General features: G+C 44.5%; 3 protein-coding genes across 8 annotated transcripts; 2 read left to right on the top strand and 1 right to left on the bottom strand.

Moving 5' to 3' along the window:
* The first annotated feature begins 10,439 nt into the window (after positions 1-10,439).
* On the top strand, positions 10,440-14,834 carry LOC136486785 (mitogen-activated protein kinase kinase kinase 3-like). Its single transcript, XM_066483792.1, has 11 exons — positions 10,440-10,945; positions 12,007-12,489; positions 12,599-12,686; positions 12,783-12,845; positions 12,985-13,145; positions 13,260-13,335; positions 13,435-13,494; positions 13,594-13,701; positions 13,804-14,040; positions 14,238-14,362; positions 14,439-14,834. The coding sequence occupies exons 1-11, from the start codon at positions 10,572-10,574 to the stop codon at positions 14,677-14,679; spliced, it is 2,016 nt and encodes a 671-aa protein (XP_066339889.1). The 5' UTR covers positions 10,440-10,571; the 3' UTR covers positions 14,680-14,834.
* Positions 14,835-14,909: 75 nt separating this feature from the next.
* LOC136486786 (uncharacterized) lies at positions 14,910-16,228 on the bottom strand. The gene has a single exon (XM_066483793.1). The coding sequence runs from the start codon at positions 16,226-16,228 to the stop codon at positions 14,924-14,926; it is 1,305 nt and encodes a 434-aa protein (XP_066339890.1). The 3' UTR covers positions 14,910-14,923.
* On the top strand, positions 16,212-21,771 carry LOC136486787 (uncharacterized). Of its 6 annotated transcripts, XM_066483797.1 has the most exons (12): positions 16,212-16,235; positions 16,452-16,539; positions 16,620-16,744; positions 16,931-17,068; positions 17,522-17,565; positions 17,906-17,968; positions 18,261-18,372; positions 19,713-19,829; positions 19,936-20,028; positions 20,112-20,337; positions 20,419-21,304; positions 21,526-21,771. In XM_066483797.1, exons 4-10 carry the CDS (start codon positions 16,943-16,945, stop codon positions 20,235-20,237), a joined length of 681 nt encoding a protein of 226 aa, XP_066339894.1. In that variant the 5' UTR covers positions 16,212-16,235; positions 16,452-16,539; positions 16,620-16,744; positions 16,931-16,942; the 3' UTR covers positions 20,238-20,337; positions 20,419-21,304; positions 21,526-21,771. The 6 variants fall into 6 exon arrangements, with proteins under 6 accessions (XP_066339894.1, XP_066339896.1, XP_066339895.1 ...); XM_066483799.1 differs by lacking the exons at positions 16,212-16,235; positions 16,620-16,744 and having other exon boundaries at positions 16,273-16,539; positions 19,794-19,829; XM_066483798.1 differs by lacking the exons at positions 16,212-16,235; positions 16,620-16,744 and having other exon boundaries at positions 16,273-16,539; positions 20,112-20,330.
* Positions 21,772-22,150: the final 379 nt, after the last annotated feature.

Raw genomic sequence — 22,150 nt, 5'->3', positions numbered from 1 at the left:
TTATTGCCTTGGTGAGTGTTGACACTTGTGGTAGCACACAGAGATAAAATCCGCAAGTGCACGGGTATCGAAGTAGTTTTCACCCAGAGTATTATCGAGTATCGTATCCATGGGGAAACGTGTGTGTTGCCTATTTATGGTTTGTCCAGGGATAGCAATCAAGGTATAAGGTATGAGTAGAGAGGATTCCTATGGTTATGACCCTACGTGAACCAAGGCTTATGATTCTAGTGTTTACTTTGGGACATCACTTAAATGGTAAAGCACCGCTAATATATAACTCTACCGACACAACTACGGTCCTACTAATTTAAAAACATGCTCAATTCGGTGTGGACTACAAAGGATAGACATGGATGTCACCTCACGCTGCTACCACACAACTAAGAAATAGGGATTAAACATAGGTAGCCGATAGCCTAAGCACCATGCTTATGCTAATGATTACTACTCTAATACAGAGATCTAACAAGGACTAAAGCACTCAAAAGAACTATGAACCCATGAATAAAAGAGCACAAAACTTACTTTAAATAGAAATCAATTACCAGAGCTATCTCAGATGTAGACTTGGAGAAGCCTAGATCCGCCAAAGTACAAGCCGTAGAGGTAGCACCGATAGGCCGGTACCTCCTCCCAACTCCTCCTTGACTCTCTAACTCACTATTTTCTAGGTATAAGACTAGATCCTATAGAGGACTAATATTCTCTTAAGAGCTGGCTCTGATCCTGAGATGAGGATATGAATTAGGATTCTAGGATGGCCTCTAGGAGGGGGGTACAGGGCCGTATATAGAGAGGTTAGCGTCAATTCGGGACCCTTGGATCAAACTGACTTGAATAAACGGTGTAGATGTGATCTTTAAGGCGATGGGAAATGACATTCAAAGGGGACGCTGACCCATGGGTCCCATAGGCCAATTAGCCCATAGGTGGGGCTGGCTAGCCCCTACTATCAGCGTCTTGGCCAGATCTTCGGTCGAGAGTCTTCTAGTGTCTTCTAGAGTCTTCCCAAGTTGGTAACATCACGGAAAAACATGATTTACTTTGATGAATAGGTCCACCTTGATGGTTTTCTGGATAAACCCTGCTAAAAACATATATTCACCAAAACTCAGAGATTCCATTGTATGACACTCTCAAGTCTCTCAATATATATGGTATTTGTGGATCCTCACCAAGGCAATAACGATGGTATGCCTTTTCTCTTCCTACTACTAAGGCTTATATGGAGTGCATAGGTAGGGAGAAAGCTAGAGCATACTTGCAATGCATATATTGTAAAGTCAAACAGCAGACCCAAAGAGAGTTGAGTCATATAATCAAATCATGATGTGCATGTGTGTGGATGTATATGGTGGATATATATAGTGGCTAACCTAATTCTACTTTGCTCCTTGAAAACATATCTCTCTTTTGAAACTTGAAAACATTTGCTAGAGAATAGAGGTTATCTTATTCATCATCTTTTTTTAGGCGGGCATCGGAGTACCCATTGTTTTAGATATCTCGGACACTTGTCCATTTTTTCTCAGTTCTTTTTTTCTTTTCTTTCTCTTTTTTTATGAATAACTTTTGCATAGCCTCATACCTCTTTTCTGTAATAAAACTTTAGAGAGATAGCAACATGAATTTGGAGCATTAATTTGGTGGATGGAAAACCTAATAAGTATGTTTTTGTGTTCACTCCCAGTGTAGGAGTAAAACATTTTTGAGCGGATCTAGATGGAAGGCATGTTTTTACACCTACTCCTAGTGTAGGAGTAGTGCATATATGGATGGTGTGTACGTGATCTTGATTTTAACAGCACGACCAATCTCTCATAAGGGTCAGCAAAGCTTGACAAAACTCAATGCAAAACAAGCAGCATATATGTGGAAGTTTTCCTTGCCTAAAATGTATGGCTCTTGTGAGAATTCAAGCTTTGTCATACATGAACTTATCATGTAGTATTTTTATGTTTTTTAAAAGAAATCTCTAGAACTCTAGTGTCACTTGGAACAAGATAACAGTAGCTCAAACCTTCTCATGGCATATTCATCAATTACCTAGACTTAGATCAGGCATATGTTACCCATGAGTTTCAAGTTCAGAGTAAATTCTTATATCAAAACAATCTTATCTAAAACTCGAGAGAATTCAAGGCTGAAAACTAGGTACTTGAAAGGAATTACAACAAAGTAACTATTCATCATATCTATTTTAAGGGATTGTCTTCAGAGTCCATTTTATTTATTTAGCTCTTAAAAGAAATTAAAGTAAACTAGACACACTCTATTTTTTATTTTGTTTTCATTTTTTATAAAGCAAACCAAATATAATAAAACAAAGGAAGAGAAATACTTAGCTGGATACATGGGGGCGCCTCTCCCCCAAGCTAGTTGATGGTAAACCTAGTCGAGGACAAAGTGCAAGGCTGACAAACCCAAGACAGGTTGGCCTACCTTTCTCGTGGTTCTTCTGTCATTTGTCGATGTCGTGCTTTATTTAGGAGGGTTGCCTCTCCCACACTTGAATTTTGTTCCCTTGCATAAGCAACATGTGGAGACAAGCTCCAACAAAAGACTAGAAAGATCCTGGACATACTTTATTCAAATGTATAGATAGCTTAGCATGGTTTTTTAAGTTTTTTCACAGAGTAAAGAAGAAGAGCTGAATTGAAAATGTTATTTAAATTCTATAAAGTTAATTATATCCAATTCTTCTTCTGGCAATTGTGTGTCATGAAAAACTTTCAAACACTGACCATTTACCTTGAAAAGTGTACCTTCATCATTTTGAAGTGTAACTGTTCCATGACATGATGCGCTAATTACCTTGTAAGGTCTGTCCCATTTGCTTCGTAGTTTCCCATGTCCGAACAACTTCACTCTAGAGTTGAAAAGCAACACCTTGTTACCTGGTTTGAATTTCTTCTTTTTCAATCTTTTGTCATGCCACCTTTTTATCCTCTCTTTGTAGAGTTTTGCATTATGATATGCCTTTTCTCGCCATTCCTCTAGCTCAGAGAGTTGCATTTTTCTCTTCTTTCTAGCTGCATCAAAGTCCATGTTCCACCTTTTTATGGCCCAATGAGCTTTGAATTCCAACTCGACTGGTAAGTGGCATGTCTTCTCATAGACAAGTTGATATGGTGACATCCCAAGAGGTGTTTTGTACGCTGTTCTGTAAGCCCATAGTGCTCTGGATAACTTATCTTTCCATATCATCCCCATCTCATTGACAGTCTTCTGTAGAATGTTCTTGATTTGCTTGTTTGACATTTCTGCTTGTCTGCTAGTTTGAGGATGATATGGTGTCGTGATGTTATGATGGACCCTATGATCGGATAAGAAGTGTCGAGACTTCCTATCAATGAAGTGAGGACCTCCATCACTAATTACCATGTGTGGAACTCCAAAGCGTGGAAAGATGGTCTCTGAAAACATCCTCTTGACGTTATTTGAATCTACAGCTTGACATGGTAAAGCTTCAACCCATTTTGAGACATAGTCGACTACCACTAGGATGTATTCGCACTGCCAGGATTTTAGAAATGGTCCCATGTAGTCGATGCTCCAGACATCAAAGAGTTCTAACTGGAGGTTGCTGGTGAGTGGCATGGCATCTCTTGCGTTGATATTCCCATGTTTCTAACATGGGATGCACCTCTGTATAAATTCTTTGATGTCATCGTACATGGTTGGCCAGAAGCATCCACTTTGTCAGATTTTGCATTAGTGCAGAATGCCCCATAATGTCCTTCATACGGTGATGAGTGGCATCTTTTAATGATCTTGGTTGCTTCCTCAGTCGGAACACACCTCCTGAGCAGTCCAACAGAGCAAACTCGATAGAGGTACGGTTCATCCTAGGTGGAGGCGATTTTTATGGATGAGCTTCCTCTTATTCTCTCCTGGTGGTACATAACCCGCAACCATAAAATTAACAATATTTGCATACCAGGGGTCAGATCCTCTGACTTTTAGGAGCATGTCGTCCTGTAGAAAGTCGTTGATGGGCATCTCCTATGGATTTTCAAACTGCATTCTTGACAAGTGATTGGCTATAGAATTTTCTATTCCGTTCTTATCTTTAATTTCTAAATCAAATTCTTAGTAAGGAGATATTTAAGAGCAACATGATCAGTGTAAACAAGAACCTTTGCTTCTAATTAGTACGACCTAAACTTGTCAATAGCAAAAACAACAGCCAGGAGCTCTTTTTCAGTTGTTTCATAATTAAGTTGAGGTCCTGACAGAGTTTTACTAGCATAAGAAATTGCATGATGCTTTCTATCTTTCGTTTGACCCAAAACTGCCCCCACAACATAATCACTAGCACCACACATGATTTCAAAAGTTAGCGATCAATCAAGGGGTTGAATGATTGGTGCATAGATAAGTGCTTTCTTAAGGATTTGAAAAGCACTTAAACACTCATCATCAAACTCAAAGGGAGCATCCTTGGCTAACAAACTTATAAGAGGTCTAGCAATATGAGAAAAATCTTTTATAAAATGGCGATAGAACCCCGCATGACCAAGGAAACTTCGTACCCCTTTGACATTCGTAGGAGGGGGTAGTTGTTCTATTACTTCTATCTTAGCTCGGTCTACCTCTATCCCACATTCAGACACCAAGTGTCCAAGCACTATGCCTTCTGTAACCATGAAATAATATTTTTCCCCATTTAAGACCAAATCCTTTTCCTCGCATCTTTGCAAAACTTTGTCTAAATTTCCTAAGCAATCATTGAAAGTTTTTCCATAAATAGAAAAATCATCCACAAAAACTTCCATGATTTCTTCTATCATATCAGAAAATATAGACATCATGCACCTTTGGAACAAAGCTAGAGTGTTGCATAATCCAAAAGACATCCTACGATAAGCATATGTTCCATAGAAACAAGTGAAAGTAGTTTTTCTTTGGTCATTAGGATGGATCGGGATTTGATGATAGACAGAATACCCATCAAGGAAACAAAAGAAATAATGCTTTGCAAGCCGTTCCAACATTTCATCGATGAAGGGTAATGGGAAGTGATCTTTCTTTGTTGCCTTGTTAAGTTTTCAGTAATCAATGCACATCCACCATCATGTAACTATTCGTTGTGGGATTAATTCATCTTTTACCACAGCCATGCCCTCTTTCTTCGGCACAACTTGTACCCGGCTTACCCACTCACTATATGGCACGGGATAGATTATCCCTGCATGCAAAAGTTTCAAAACCTCTTTCTTAACAACTTCTCTCATCGCATTGTTAAGCCTACATTGGGGCTCCCTAGAAGGTGGATATGCTGGATCTATGGGAATGCGATGGGTGAAAAGGGTAGGACTAATCCCCTTGAGGTCTTCGAGTGAGTAGCCGAAAGCAGAGCGATGCTTTTCTAAAATGGTAAGGAGCCAGAGGGTCTCGTCTTCAGAGAGTTTATTGCTAATAATAACAGGAGACTCCCTATCGTTGTTTAGAAAAGCGTATTTCAAACCTAAAGGAAGGGGTTTGAGCACAATGGGGGCTTTTGGTGGCTCTTGAGTTTCATCTAGAGGGAAAGGATCTCGCGGTTCTTCTTTGTCTTGGATGAACTCCTAGGCATCTTCTTCGAGATCTTTGTTGGAGGCTTCCAGGAGAAATGCTGCCATAATCTCCTTCATTGGGACTTGCTTGGGACTCAACTCTGTCTTAACATGTAATGAACGAGTGATGGGAATAGAAAGGTTTAGGCTTTTGCTGAGACTTACATTTATACTCCCCTTTCTTTCTTCATGGAGGAGTCTCTCTATTGGATGCCCTATCAGAAGATCGAACTCCTAGATATCAAAAACATAAAAACTAAGATACACCTTGGTTTCGTCTACTTTGATAGGGATAAGGTGAAAAATTCCTTCGCTAGGAAGGATTTGCCTTGAGAGACTTTTTAAGAGTTTGGTTGTTCAAGTTAATTGCATATTTCTAGGAAGGGTATGTGCAAAAGATTCGGACATAAGATTTACTCCTACGTTTCTCTGTGGATACGATACTTGGAATACTTTCGGGTGAAAGTTATAATGGTATCCGTGCGCTTACGGATTTATCTGTATGCGTTAATAAATACCAACACACGTGTTTCACACTGTTCAGAGAGTCAGGGGGCGTCGGGGAATGGGACGTGGTGAGCCGGTGGCTGGTGGTGTGCTAGGGGTCGGCGGTCGAGGACACAATGGGTAGGGGTGCGCCTACGGTGGTGGGGCATGTTAGGTGTGCGGGTGGGCGTATAGATACGCATGGTGAGGTGCGGGATTTTTGTTTATGCGCATATTAACGTTTCAGCGAGAATTTGCACCGTCTGAGGCTAAACATCCAGATCGGACGTCCGAGCACTAGCAACCCCTTTTATCATATCACACACGATGACAATGTCCAATTGCTAAATTAATGACATGGTACCATAGCGAGGTAGATATATTAGAGCAACTCTAGCAGTAGCCCCTAAAATAGGGCCCCTACTTTTTATTTGGGTGCTCCCCCCTACTTATGGGTGCCTAAAATTTTGCTTCTATTCCATTAGCACCACACAAATGAAGACACCTAAATCCAATGTAGGGGACCCACTTGTCATTGTCTTAAATCTTTCGTCCCCACATCCTCCACACACACAGGCTAGGACGAAGCCGGCGGGGTTGGTGCCGAGCAGCGGCATGCGGCCCTCGCAGGCGTAGCAGCCGAGCACAACGCGGATGAGCGCTGCGGCGGACTTGCCGTGGGGCTTCGACCTCCGGTGCGGGCAGTGGAGCGGCCGGTGCTGTGGGGAAGAGCGCCGGCGCAGCGGAGGAGAGGCCCGCGCGCCCGCGCGGTGGCAGAGCGCCGCCACGGTGGAGCACCTCGCGCGGCGGAGCAGAGCACCGGCACGCTCACGCGGCGGGGCAGAGCGCTGGCGCAGCAGAGGAGAGGCCCGAGCGCCCGCACGGCGGAGCATAGCACTAGCACGCTTGTGCGGCGGAGGGCGGGGCAGCGAGGGCGGCAGCGAGCAAGGACGAGCGTCGTCGCATGGTTCCATGTTGCACGGGGGGGAGGGAAACGACACAACCAAAGGATGGGGGTCGGCTGTTGGACCAACAAGAATGGGGTCCGAGGGGGAGATTTGGGTGCTCACCCCAAACTAGGGGCTCTAGTAAGGACCCTACTGGAGCTATGTTTTTTTTTCTGAGGCTCTATATTTAACTATGGGGGGTTAAGTAAGGATTTTGCTGGAGTTGCTCTTATGTTAGCATTAGCGATGGTGAGAGCTAGAGGTTGTGATCCGTGTAGTGGTGGGTGCGACGTAGGTGGTGGTGTGCCCACGAGGGGATGCCGATTGATAGCGATGACTTGGATGATGATATTGCCGAGATATATAGAGTGAAGGCGATGGCCATTAATTGCAGGTGACGATGAATGAAAAAGGAAGGTGCTTTGTAACTGGACACACCCTTGCATGCGTGCCACAGAGGCCGGCGGGTGGTGGCAAATGCTTGGAATGGATCAGATGCCATGGAGGTATGTAAACCACGCGGGTGAAGTTGCACATGTAGCCAGTGACGAAGCCAGAAAAAATTTTAGGAGGGGCTGAAATAAAAGAATAGAGGCATTTTTATCTTCTCTTAACCTTAGCCTCTTCTACCTAATACATATATACATAAAATTTTAAGAGAGGGCTTAAGGGGGCTCCACATGCGCAGGATGGGTAGGGGGGGCTAGAGCCCCCTAGCCCCACCGCTGGCTTCATGCCTGCATGTAGCTAAGCTACGACATCGATCGAAGTAGGACTGTAGGACATGTTTGTAACCCAAAAAAACAGTTAATAAAACGTATAAAATCCTACAACAATCTGACAGAATGTTTCATAAGTAGAAAACATACTGCATGCATGTAGTTGGAGTATCGGTTTCCCAAGTTAAATTGAATCCCCATATTCAATCTTGGATGGTTTCTCTTTTCACCGTTGATGGCGCTTGCTTCCGGATCAACGATTATGAGAGGCCTTTTACCCCCGAAACCGGATTGGCTGCGAAGCGAAGGGTGTGCTTCCTGGGGCGGGGCGGAAGCGGGGAATGGAATCGTATGGCGACGGACGGAGGTCCTGTTCTGTTCGGCTGGTATTAAAGTCGACTGATAAATTGGTTAAGGCAGTACACCGCACGCCGCAGCGCACACGCATATTTCCCATGTGACCACGACGGCGACCGAGGAAAACGAGGGGAGCGCGCGGGGTGGCCGGATGGGGCCGAGTCACAACCGAGGGATTGTACTGTGAATCGAAGGCCGGCCGGCCGGCCGGTGACGTGGGGGCAGCCGGGTAAAGGCCACGCGAACCAACCGCGAAGCAAAGGCGTGCGTGCCTCCCGTCACGCCCGCAGCCCTTCCTGGGCGCGTGCATGCACCTGCTTCTTGAGGGCAGAGGCAGTCCGGCAGTCCCTGGGTTTTCCGTTCTGCGGCACTGCCACAAGAATGTGCTGCGTTATCCGCGCCAACAGCAACAGGCGCACCTGCAAATTTGCTACTGCCACAAGAATGTGAGCATCCACTAGTCCATCTGTTACACGTTCCAGGGGTTTCCCGATCCTTCTTGTTTTCCTCCTGTGCACTCGCGTACAGGTTTGGATTCTTATGCGGTACATGGCTCATCCTTTGAATCAACTTTAATCCCACGAGGTGCTCCTTCCATCCACAAAAGAATATAATTTTCGTTTTTCGATGAGTTAAATGGTCTAAGTTTTGATTAAATTTGTATAAAAAAAATACTAACATTAATGATACAAAAATAAGTATCATTACACTAGTTTTAAAATATATTTTTATAATATAAATTTATTTAGAGACATAAATGCTAATATTATTTACTATAAACTTGGTTAAATATGAGCTAGTTTAACTGGCGCGGTTCCCACAATTATATTCTTTTGTTGACGGAGGGAGTAAAACTAACCTTGCTCCAACAAAATAGATAATTACGATGAGTGAGTAACTTTTCAACATCATTGATAGGCCTCATGTCAGCATCACTAATTATTACTGTCCCAATACAAATGATAGAGCTCATGTCATGACTGACGTTGAACGACTCCAATTTACAATCAGAAAATTTTAAATCTATATCTTTTACATCAAATATTAAAGAAGCAAAATTTATCTCCATCTATTGTTTTTTTCTTTCACCTCCCCCAAGTACCTAGACAGTGGAGGTTTCTTCAGTACTGCTTTTTTTACTTTCCAAACCATAGTTTCATATGTGATCCCAAATCATGACCCATACTCAAACGAGTTTGCACAACTCGTGTTTAGCAATGATGGATACGGAACCCGATTCTAATACGTATTAGATGACGTCTTATATATCTCATATATGTGATCCGGACCCATAACCCACACCCATACGAGAGCTAGAACAACTCGCTTCTATCGATGATATAGAGCCTGATTCTAATACATATTTAGTTCCGTTGCAATGCACTGGCATATTTGCTAGTGGAAGACAAAATGAGGCATCCCGTTTGCGTGCCCTTAAACCCGGCTTGATCCGCTTATTTTTTCATCCGGAACGATGTTTTTCTCTCACAAATTCATCCAGCATTCCTCCAAACCATCCAGATTACTCCAGAATTCAGATAAGCGAACGGAGATAGTAGTACTCTAACAGGTTATTTCAATTCAAATGAGATGCAGTAGCCACAACTGAATAATATACTACGCATCATTACAAGAACAAGGTTAGGTATGTGCCAACCAAAATAATAACACTTGATCAAAATAAAAGAAACAATGCAAGACAGTTGACATGATGGCAGATTAAGAAAAAAAACAATTCTTCATGTTTGGTATGCGATAATTGACCCTTGTTCCATATCAACGCGAATTTAAAACAAACATCACACTCGCTAGTCGGCACAAGAGAATAGATAAATACAAGTAACGTTTCTCAATCACTGGCGCACCCATCATGCAGTCCTCCCATCACCATTACTACCCATCTTATAAAAACAAAAAGCGGCATCTCAGCATCCCTAGCTAACAAATTCAAATATTATACTAGTAGTATTTCTAATCAAAATGCAAGGACGAAGAGAAAAAAAATCAGCAAGGACGAAAAGAAACAGTAGCGTGCTGGCCGTGGCAGCGTCGCGAGCGACAAACCCCCACCAGGCCAGCCAACCCAACCCAACCCGCCGGACACGTCAGCCTACCACCTTTCCAGTCCAGTTGTCCCTCCTCCGCTTCCCCGCCAACACGCACGCTGTACGACAACACCCACCTGGTCCCCACGTCCCGCGTGGGCCCGGTTGGCGCCTCCGGCCCCACGAGCCAGCAGCCCGCGTCATTGCGGCGGGCCCCTTGCTCCAGCCGGGGGTTGGTGCATCGTGTGGTCCCACCGCGCCAGCACTGGGCGGGCGGTGGCGCACCGCTAGGCGCTACGTCTGCAACGGGCGCCACCCACTCGTGCCCGCGCGCGCAGGCAGTCTGCTACGACGCGCAGCTGCCAAGAGGAGGCTCTGCCCCCCTTCCTCTCCTCTCCCGCGTGTACGCCTCTCCTTTCTCTCTCTCAAACTCTGAAGCCACCGTGGAGCGGCAGGATGCCGGCGTGGTGGAAGGGCAAGGGCAGGAGCAAGTCTAGCAAGGCCGGAGCGGCGTCGCCGGCGCCGGCCGGCTCGATCCCGGCGGCCGTTGCCATCGCCGGCGAGGTGAAGGAGGAGAAGGGGAAGAAGAAGGCGAGCAGCTTCGACGAGGCGCTCCTCGCCAAGGGCGTCCGCGGGAAGCAGCAACCGCCGCCGCCGCCGGCGGCGGCGGGGGTGGTTATTGGGCTCCCGCTCCCGCGCCCGGCGTCCTTGCCGGCGCCGCTGCCGTCCGCCTCTGCCTCCGCCTCCGTGTCGGCGTCGGCGTCCAGCGGCTGCGGCTCCTCGCTGGGGTCCTCGGCGTCCGACGAGCAGCTGGATCTCGGGGTTTACAGGTGAGACGACGTGGGCGGCGCACGGCGCGGCGGTTGGTCCGGTGGTTTGTTTGTTTGTTTGGGTGGTTGGTTGGTTGGTTCACGGGGGAGCTAAAGTTGCGCTGTTTGGTGCTATTCCCGTGGTGGATTTGGTGTAAAGTGCGCTCGTTTTGGGGGGGCCAATTATGCTGTTCCTGAGCCATATTGTTATTTTTTGGCTGAATTTCCTTGTGGATGGCGTCATAAATGGATTGCTTTGGTTGCCCGTCCGATTGAATTCAAGGTGAACTGGGGAGTGGGAGCTGTGTGGCCATATTCCGAAATGGGTTTGGGTGCCGAGATTTGTTGAACTCTTAGTGTTTGAAATATTTGATGTTTGCTTTGTTTGATAATTTTTTTGGTGGCTTGGATTTTGGAGCTGCAATTTTGACATGTTATCTGCTTATTTTTCAATCTCTGGGCATGCTTAATTGGTTAGTACCCAGTTTAGAGTAGTGTTGACTGTTTTTGCCTTCTGAAATTTGTCCACCTGTAGTCAAATAACATGCTACTCTGAAATTTGGTCAGCTATTTTTCTTCTGGTGTACAAATTTCATCAGTTCGGACGATTTCAGTGGCTATTTGGATTTAAGGGGAATTGGTCCAATTGGTTTATGGATTCCATTATCCTATATTGACCTATTATACCTAAAGCACCTCTGTTGATGACTGCTTCTCAAACTTGTTTCATCTTCTTACATTCGGCCAATCCCGGTGGATTTCTTTGATCGGCTCGGTTCTGCAGTCTAGTTATAGAGATAAAAAAAAGATATTTTTGACACTTTGAAGCAATGTTTAATCCAAACATACCTCATTCATTAAAGACATTTTTTATTTGAGAAAATTATTCCCTTTTTTCTGTATCCTTGCATGATTACAAAGTAGGATGGAATAGTTGTCTAAGCAAATAATTGTGTTTCTTTAGTAAAAAATATTACTGATTGAGATACGATATCTTCAGGATGTAAAGATAAAGTAGTACTATTTGTTTATCAAAGACATGTATTTCATCTGAAAATTGTTTCCTATGTCTGACTTCATAGGTTGTCAGAAACAAGCAGCACTCTTCTGGGCAGAACAGTAGCAATTGAATCTCGGAAACAAAGTTATGTGCCAGCAGATGGGACCATTTTCACCAATAATCGGGCTGTGGAGCATACCCGATTGTCTGAAACATCAGTTTCCCCAAGGAAAGAATTTCACCTTCAAAATTTGGATCTTGCAAATGATCCAACTACATACTGTCGTGGTCGGAAATCAACAGAAATTGTGTTCAGTACACAAGTGCCCACTTCTCCTAGCTCAAGAGGACATCACTATTCAAATTCCCCTGTGCCATCAAGAACATTTGGGCAATGCCCTGCATCTCCTACTTCATGGCAGGATGATTCGCGAAGCTCAAGCTCACCCCAACCTCTTCCTCTTCCCCCAGGCTCCCCATGCTTGCCTTCCCGTTCTCTACAGTGGAAGAAGGGGAAGTTGCTAGGTAGTGGGACGTTTGGGCAAGTATACATGGGATTCAACAGGTACTTAGTTTGATTTTGAAGCATTGTGTTTTTTTCACATTTCTTCGGATGAGTAATATTTGTTTCGTTTTAACACCATACAGACTCATTCAAAATATATGCTATGCAGTGAAGGCGGTCAAATGTGTGCAATTAAAGAGGTTAAGGTCATTTCAGATGATTCTAACTCAAAAGAGTGCCTCAGGCAGCTAAATCAGGTGATTATATACTATGAAAATATTGTAAATATCGGCATCAATTTTGTAGAAGAAACTGTATTTCCTTCTCGTACTGACACTAGCTGATATGTACAGGAAATCATGCTGCTGAGAGAGCTGTCACATCCAAACATTGTTCAGTACTATGGCAGTGATTTGGTGATTACTGAATTAACATTGATCTCCTGTAATTACATAATAATCCATCATAACACTCATAAGCGGTGCAATTACAGCCTTGAAATTAAGCATTGATACAACGGTCATATTAATATGTGTGTTTTATGCTACAATGCAGTGCAATGAGACACTCTCGGTCTATCTCGAGTATGTTTCTGGGGGCTCTATCCATAAGTTGCTTCAAGAATATGGTCCGTTCGGGGAGGCAGTTCTTCGGAATTACACAGCACAAATCCTTTCTGGCCTTGCATACTTGCATGGGCGGAATACAGTGCATAGGTATTTGGCAGTCACTACCATCATCAATATATAAGATACAGTTGTCTTTTATTCTTTTGTGGAACTGCATGTCAGTCTTAGCGTCTTATGAATGAAAGTTTACTTTTCTGACAGGGATATCAAAGGGGCAAACATACTTGTTGATCCTAATGGTGACATCAAGCTTGCTGATTTTGGTATGGCCAAGCATGTAAGTGGTAAACTCTGTCAATCATCTCACAATTCAATAGTTAACTGCCTGGCTTTCTTATCTTATAATTTTAATCAACAATCTGTTATATTTACACAGATATCAGCATATACATCTATCAAATCCTTCAAAGGGAGCCCTTACTGGATGGCACCAGAGGTGAGGCTACTGAACTTGAAGTATCTTGTTGATTCTTCCCTAGTGAACACTGAACAGCAACTAAAGACTTGAATTCTCTCTTTTCATGTCAAAATTCAGGTTATTATGAATAGCAATGGTTACAGCCTTTCAGTAGACATTTGGAGCCTTGGCTGCACCATTCTTGAGATGGCAACAGCAAAGCCTCCTTGGAGTCAGTATGAAGGGGTGAGTTATTGACTTAATGGATGCAATTACTTTTACATGCTTATCAATTATGATACTTATTCTTCCATTGATTATCTGCTAATCTTTGGATGGATTTCACAGGTGGCAGCAATATTCAAAATTGGGAACAGCAAAGACATACCTGATATCCCAGATAATATTTCTTCTGAGGCGAAAAGCTTCCTCAAACTCTGCTTGCAGCGTGATCCTGCTGCCCGCCCTACAGCTGCTCAGCTGATGGATCACCCTTTTGTCAAGGACCATGCTACAGTCAGGAGTTCCAGGTCTGGCATCACGAGGGATATGTTTCCTACTTCAACTGATGGAAAAAACAGCATGGTACGACTTCCACATACTCCCTATGATTTTGGGACTGATATTGTCAAATAGATGCTCTGTTATGAAATCAGCATGTGTTCTGTCTTAAAGCATGTTGGAAGATATGCATGTATATATTACAATCTGTCAAACTGATCATATTTCAAGGTTCCATGTATCCTTCATGATTTCTTAATTGCATGTTTTTTTTTCTCCAGGTGAAGATTGCAACTTCATCATACAGAAGCTTATCTCCTTTAAGAGATCCTGATATCATGATAAGAAACTTGCCAGGACCAACATCCCCCATTCCTTCGACATCAAGTCGCAGGATCACAGCATTGTATGTTCTCCTTTTGTCAGACTTATTGCAATTTACATATTGTGAATTGTGCCTCAACTGATTTTTTTCTGTCCAGGAACCCATCCACTGTTCGGATGAACATGTCGCTGCCTGTCTCTCCCTGCTCTAGCCCGCTACGGCAGTACAGGCAGTCCAACCGAAGTTGCTTGCCATCCCCTCCTCATCCAGCCTATTCAGCTGGAGCAGCCAACTACAGTCCTATCAACAATGCACTCTACCCGAAATCTCTCACAGATCCATGGCTCGAAATCTCTCAGCTGAAAACACAAACTTTTGACTCTCCAAGAAGATTGTAGAGATTCCAAAAAGAAGTAATACAGGCAGGGAAAAAAGTGTTCCATAATTTATGTTAGGAACAAAAGGAACTCCTTTTTTTTTTTTGCCCTTTCTGTATGTATCTTTCACCCAGGATGCAGTTGCATCGCCTTTGTACAAATTCAGAGAAGAGCTAGTGAAAAAGAGTAGCATTTCAGATCGCACCTCTATATGTTTTGTCCATATGGCTAAATTTTGCACAAGATGTGTTGGAAAAAGTAGATTTCATGGTAATTGAATCTGATGCACTTGGAACACATCTCCTCTGTATGTCAGAGTCTTCTCAACACCGAAGCTCCAGAGATGACCTTGCAGCTCCAAGACACCCTTTGCATCTTCATTCTTTTTCTTGACCGCAACATCTTTGCCATTGTGATTGGCAGCATCACAGTCAGTATTCGCGGCCTCCCAAACAAACCGGAAGATACCGAGAGCGCGGCTCAGCTGCTTGATACCGCTCCTGATCGTCGATTCATCACCGTCGGTCAGGAATTGCGCAGCGTGAACAGCGACATTCCTGCCTCCCTTGCCAGAAATGCACTTGCCGACATGCACCTCCATGTCCCGGACGGTGCCATAGAGGTAGAAGAGGAGCAGCGTGTACAGGCACCTGGAGGAGTGTCCCAGGCTCTTGGACAGCTTCCTCTGCAACAGGCAGTCCTGCCGGCGCGCCTCCTTGAAGGCGATGTCCCGCTCAATGACGACATCGCGTATCTGGTACAGCCCCTCCTTCATGACCTCCACCTTCTGCGCGTGCCCGTTGAATCGATCCTCGGTCTCCAGGCTCCTGGCGAGGTCAGTAAACATGTCCAGCACTTCTTGCCACTTCTTGGCCGGAGGCGGCGGTTCCGCTGGTTTCTTGAACGGCGTCGGGCTCATCCAGGACGGCGACGAGGACGTCGCCGTCTCCGACAGGAAGCGGGTGCAGGCAGACGCGATCTGCTCGGCCATCTGGGTCGCCAGGGACGGTCTGTCCAGGGACGCCATGTCGGCCTGGAGATCCCCGAGCACCGCCTCGAGTGCGCCCCGCCACACGTGGTGCTGCGTCACCTGCGGGCAGACGGTGAGCCGCACACTCTTCCTCCGCTGCGCCGATACGCCGAGAACGTCGCAGACCTGCGTCAGCGAGCTCAGCGACGTCGCCTCCATCTTCGGCGGCGGGTGGCCGCGGCTCGCGGCGGCCACGGCGGCGACGAACTCACCCGCGAGCGCGTCAAAGTGCGCGGCCCGGGCGGCGGCGTGCGGGCATGAGACGAGGGATCCCGTCGCCCCGTGCCGCGGAAGGCCGCCCGCGTGGTCGACCCCCGCCAGTGACCCCGCATGCCGGAGGAGCCGGGCGTATGATGCCCGGTACCAGCGCCGCGGAGGCGGGGCGCGGTCTCGCACATCGTCCTCGTCGGGCGAGGACGGGCCTGGCGCGAAGTGAATGCTGCGGCGGTGGGCACCGCGCAGCCCGCAGACGGCCGGCGCCATCACGCAGAGCGCGGCATTGGCGCGCAGCAAGGTCTCCGAAATGCTGCGGCATTCCATCGAACAGGTAATGTGCACGCTGCGTCCCTCTCCGTACGCGGGCACGCGGCACGCCGCCGTGGAATGGTCTGCGCCTGCGCGTGCGTGGGCTTCCCACAGTGACAGGCCTCAGGCGGCCAGGCCCTCATGTACTGTTTTACACATGGGTCCTCAAGGCTTCAGAAGTAGTGTAGATGCTCCTTTGGGGGTGCGTTTCTGAAAGAAGTCTTCAACCCTTTGGTAGTTCCCGTTGTTCGGCGGAGTGTCGCGGCGCCGCCGCCGTCGGTGAACTGCAAGGCTGCGAGGAATGCCGGCGCTCTAAGCCCTAAGAGGTATCTTACTAATCTCTGTTGATCCCTTTCCTCTCCCAATTTCGCTCCCTCACAAAGTCACATGTCGCGGCCATCGTCAGTCAGATACCCGCCAGGGCCGCCACCTCCATAAATCCACTGAGCTTTACTTGTGGGATATCGGATTCCGTTGCCAGTTGCCACCCTTCCCTTGATCCCTTCAACAGAAGTTTGTCCAAAACCATGTGTAAGAAGCTGAGTTGTGCCGCGTATCACATTCTGACATTCCATCAGAAATAGAGTTATTGATTGATTTCTCGCGTCGACACAATGGATTCTGGTTACAAGCATGATTTCAGGATTCATACTATTATTCCATCATTTGATTTCGTGGTCTATCTTTTTGCTTATCGATCTATTTTCGATGTGTCAGTTTCCCACATATATGCACCGTTGGAAACTTGGATTTGAATTGTGTCTTCAATTCCACATGTCGCGACGATGCTATGTGAGATGTCTAGTAATAATTAGTTTATGGAGCTCCGGCCGGTTAATACAGTTACCAAACAAGGTGATGTCCTATTAGTATTCTTTTTTCACACTTCTTGATTGCATATAGTGAATAATTGTTTTCTTATTATACTACATTAGATGGAAACCAGGGAGCATACAACACAAATTGTAGATTTCTGTCTCAGCTTTCATTAGTTTATGATTATGATGGTTTTCTTCAGCTAGACTAGCACAAAATTGTCATTGACTCGTGGACAGTGACTCGACTAATATTTCCATTCTGACTGATGGTTTGCTTCAACAGACAGTTGGCTAGAGTTGGGGACCTCTGATGCTTAGATCTAGTTCCTGTAGATGTCACATTTTTTATCAGAAGTTACTTGGTTCATTGCTTGTTGGATTTATTGCTGCAGAGTTGGTTATTGGAGTTGCAACGGAGCTCCACAGAGAAGTTAATTTTTTATTTCTTGCAGCAAGATTTAGTTGTGTTACTAACCTTATGAAATAACAGATGTTGAAGAAGTCTCCCTTAGTGGAGACAGGGCCCTGTAGTAGGTGAGTCTTCATACACTTAACAAGTAGAAACTCCATGCTGTTTTCCTTCTGCGGCCCTATCGTGTTGATAAGGGAGATTAAGGATACCATTTATACCTACTTTTTTTCTCGAACATCGTTTAATATTTATGCCTCTTGACTAGGCTATTTGTCGTAACTATTCGTGATGTGCCATTTGCAAATGGTTAATTCATGTGTTGAACCAAATGGTCATTTTGTTTCTCTACAAAAGGAATGCTGTTCCTATTTGCGGCTAGTGGCTACTGCATTGTTTTTATTGTCTTGTGTTTAGAGAAGAGTGCATTGCTTCGTGGGTGTTGACTTATTGTGCTCACCTCAGGTGGTGGGGCTGGACTGAACTGTGGATCAGTGGGAGTGTCCTATCTAAATCTTCAATGCCAATGTAAGTTAAATAATGCTGTGGCAAGGCATTTCTTGCAACTCTGTACTGCATTTGTTTTTGACATTTCTTTGGAAATATCGTAACTTAGTTGCCAGAATGCTGATTATTCTGAAAGGAACGAAAAAGGAAAAAGGAAACTGGATTTTGTCTTTATATATTCTTTAGATCTTTATATTGTTATATATGCTCATAGTAGTGTGTATGGAGCTAAATTGTTAATAGCAATACGTACTCTGGTGCATCCTCAAATTATTTTCTCATGTCACTTTGGATATTTTTCTCCACGATGCAGATCATGTAAGTTGATTATTCATGAAGATGAGACTACTAAATTAGCAGTATACTGTTTAGAAGCATTGGAGTCGACAAATCACTCCAATAGGGGCATTGTGTCAAACAAACTTGTAAGTTTTTCTTTTTCCCATCCCATGGTATGTCCTTTGCTTCAGTTAGGAATGTCAACCGCAAATGGCTGAATGATTGCTCTATCCATCACAAATCAGAGTCATTTTGGAAAAGACATGGTCTCCAAAAAGGTGACTTTGACCAACAAATTATAAAGGGCGTATCCAGTGCAGAGAGCTCCCGCTCTGAGCGGGGTCTGGGGAAGGGTGTCCGTGGCAAGCCTTACCCTCGCCTACATTAATTATTTTTTTGAAAGAGAATTCTACAATAATTACAAAACCTAGTATAACTGTAGTATTATATTAATGAACTTTTGGTGAAAAATACACAAACATTGTTTTCTTTTTCAAATATGAATCTTCTTGGAGACATAAAATTATCCATAGCCAAAAGTTTAAACGTTTTGAACGCTTGTGTTCCGAAAGTGACTTCCGACCTCTGCACCAACTAGGAATGAACAAAGACATCTACTCCCTCCATCCTAAAATACAGGGGATTGAATTTTGTTCTAAATCAAACTATGCTATGCTTGACCAAGTTTATAGAGAAGATTATTAACATTAGCATCAACTATCAAATATGTAAATTATGAAAATGTATTTTATAATGTACCCAATGATGCATTTTATGGCATAAATATTATTCTTCTTTTCTATAAATTTGGTCAAATTTAGATTGACTTAGAACAAACTCAGAATATTATCCATCTTATATTTTAGGACAGAGGGAGTAATAAATATCTAAAAGAGATGATCACCAAACTTCGAATCCTGGTCACATACTCACTTTCCACCACCACACCAATGATACTTTTCCTTGTATATTATACATCCAAGAAAACAGATCCAACTGGAAATTAGGCTAGGAGCCTAGTGCCCAGGCTAATAAAACCAAGAACTGTAAAGGCAACAGATAACTATAAACCAACAAGCCAACTTCTCCTGAGTTACACTGGTTAGACTGTTGAAGTCCGGGGGTCGAGAAACCCCTGTCGCCAGTCCAAGTTCGAAGGCTGGCACAAACTTCTTAGGGCACGTACAACGCCGTTGTACATGCCCTTAAGGGCAAAATCAGAGGGATGTCTTCCCCCCTGGTCGAGTCTTTAACATTAAACCAACAAGTGTAAATGGTACAGAAAACAAATACCATGTCATAGCTTGACTTCAACTAGACTCTGATCTATAATCCTGCTAGTTTGATAATTTTTGTTCCTGCTCTTGCACATTCTTGTTTTTGGACGAGGCACTGGACCTATGTACAAGGCTATGTCTCTTAACATATCATTCACTTCGTATAACCCTGAAACTTGGTTTGGTTGTATGAATGCTTTCCTCAATAGGTCATCAAAGCATTCTGCTGCAACATTGTCTATGCTGGTTTTTCTACCCTTGTCGCTGATGGGACCGTTGCGCACCCACAGGCTTATCAAGTCCTCATGTGTGAACTTCCAGCGTGGGTACGTACCAAATATTCCAAAGCAACTTTGTAGGTGGTGAGGCAGAAGCTTGCAACCTAGAATGAAAGGTTTTAACTTGGAACGAGGTGCAACTAATTGCTGACAGTGTCTCAAGACAGTGCTCCAGTACTTCTCATTGAGATTGTCTCTTAGTTGTCCGCTCACAACTTTTGTTGCCAAAGGACTGCATTCTCTTAAGGTCTCAGCAATCTCTTTCCCAATAACTAGTAGTTTCCGGTATTCTTCAGGATGTTCACCGCCTAAGGCATTTTCCATGAACAGGTAGCCAAGGTCTTCCATTGGCAAGGGTTCTACAGGAAGAATATGGCACCCATCCATCCTTTTTGCCAAGGGTTCATATATGGTGGTAATGATGACCTTGCTTCCTGCCTTGCTACCCCCCAATAATATTATGAGTATGTCATCCACTGCACGGGGGTAGCTAGAAACACCATCAAGAACAAGTAGAAATCTCTCTGTTCTTAGCCTTGCTGCTATCCTGTATACCGTATGTGAAATATCCCTATCAATACAACCATATGGGATTGATGATATGGCTCTTGATCTATGACCAAACCTTTTTATATAGGTACTACAGATCTGGTATGCAGCTGGTTCAGCAAGAAGTCGATGGCGCACTTCCTCTCTTTGATTCGGTTGATGACCCTGTCATGCATGGACATATACATGATGATCGGTCAATGCACCACAGCCTGGTTGAACTGAAATTTGAGAAGCTCAATGAACTTGATAGCGCCTGCAGCAACTATTTCGACCTTCTTAAACGGTGGCATCTATGCTAATGGTTGTTTCCTTGCATGACAGAAACTGTGCAGTAGCAACCTTGATACGTTTGAAAGTGCTGCTGGAATTGACAATGGCAGAATTCACCTCTTCAGTGCGGTATCTCCAGTCACGCAGGACCTGCCCTCCTTCACACGCTGCATCCTCAAGCTTACGAATCCAGCCGAGCAGCCATGAGTTAGTAATGGCCTGCCCTTCGGCTGCCTCCAGGGCGACGTGGATTGTGATGAGGAGCTGTCACAGCTGCAGCAGCTTTTCTTTGATGTCCTTCTGGTTGTTGTAATTCTCTATCAATGGGGAGATGATTTTTTGTAAAATCTCTCGTGCAACCACTGAACAGATAACTTCCAGGGGATCCACCATCTCTGTCTTCTGCAATTATTTGAGGACAAGGGAAATTGAGCTGTGAGTAGTGTTATTGAAGTCACAAAGCCAAAAGAGTTGCTAACTTGTGAATGAACGCTCAAACTGTTGACAGCTGGGTAGTCAAAGAAATACCTAATTGTATGTTTTTCCAACCTGGGATGATATATAGGTGGTCAATGAAATACGTGGAGGCTCATTGTGAACCTTGTGTCGCTAAAAACTGCCATGCATATCGAAGAAGTTTCTTGAGTGCTTCTTTGAGCATGTTATCAGCGTTGATGCTGTCAAACAGCGGCAGAAAAAAGGTAATTATTGGCATTTTAGTTCAATCCCTAATTATTGCTGAGGGTGTTTCTTTTCTGTGACAAATTCGTGACAGTGATGTTACTTTTCTAGATGATCGTGATAGTGATGTTATGTCTAGATTCAATTCATTTGTTCAGCTCACTGCTCGTTCCTGTGCTGTGGTTATGCCCTGCCCTCTCTTATTGGAATCTTTTAAATATTGTGGTGCTGCTTACTGCAGGTTCCAGGAAATGCGAATCTATATATGGAAATGCGCCACATGTCTGTTATCTTTCTCACTGTTCATAGTGCAGTCTCGCCTGACCTAGTAAACCATTTCATAATTTCATAGTCCCTAGTTGACTATCTTCAGGCTTAAATTTCTCTTGACAATCTTTGCCTACTAACCGGTTCAACAGTAAATGATGCTAAATGAAGTATTAGTCTACTGAACTGAACTGTAGAAACGGGCAAACAACGTCGCGACGTGTCCAGAGTGTAAGGAAAATAGACTCTAGGCCAATTTACTTTGGATTTTGGTGTTTGATAACCAACACAATTAAATTGGACTAATGAATTTGCAAGTAATTGTTTTGTAGTTCAATAGGGTGCAAGACGTGACTTAGACGAAGGCGACATGATGATCCCACGATCAACACCATAAGCAAGACCCTAAAAGCACAAGAGAAGACTCAAGATATGAAGCAAAGTCCAAGCACGAAAATGGGAACCTAGCCGGACGCAAGATCACGAAGAAACGAGCTCCACGGCAGTGACCGGACGCTGAGAATTCAAGTGACCGGACACGACGATGACACTGTTCACTGTCGCGACAATAGCTCAGCACTGACCGGACGCTTGAGGGT

Source organism: Miscanthus floridulus, chromosome 10 (assembly GCF_019320115.1).
Source record: "Miscanthus floridulus cultivar M001 chromosome 10, ASM1932011v1, whole genome shotgun sequence".
NCBI lineage: Eukaryota > Viridiplantae > Streptophyta > Magnoliopsida > Poales > Poaceae > Miscanthus > Miscanthus floridulus.
This window is presented reverse-complemented; position numbering and strand designations above follow the sequence as displayed.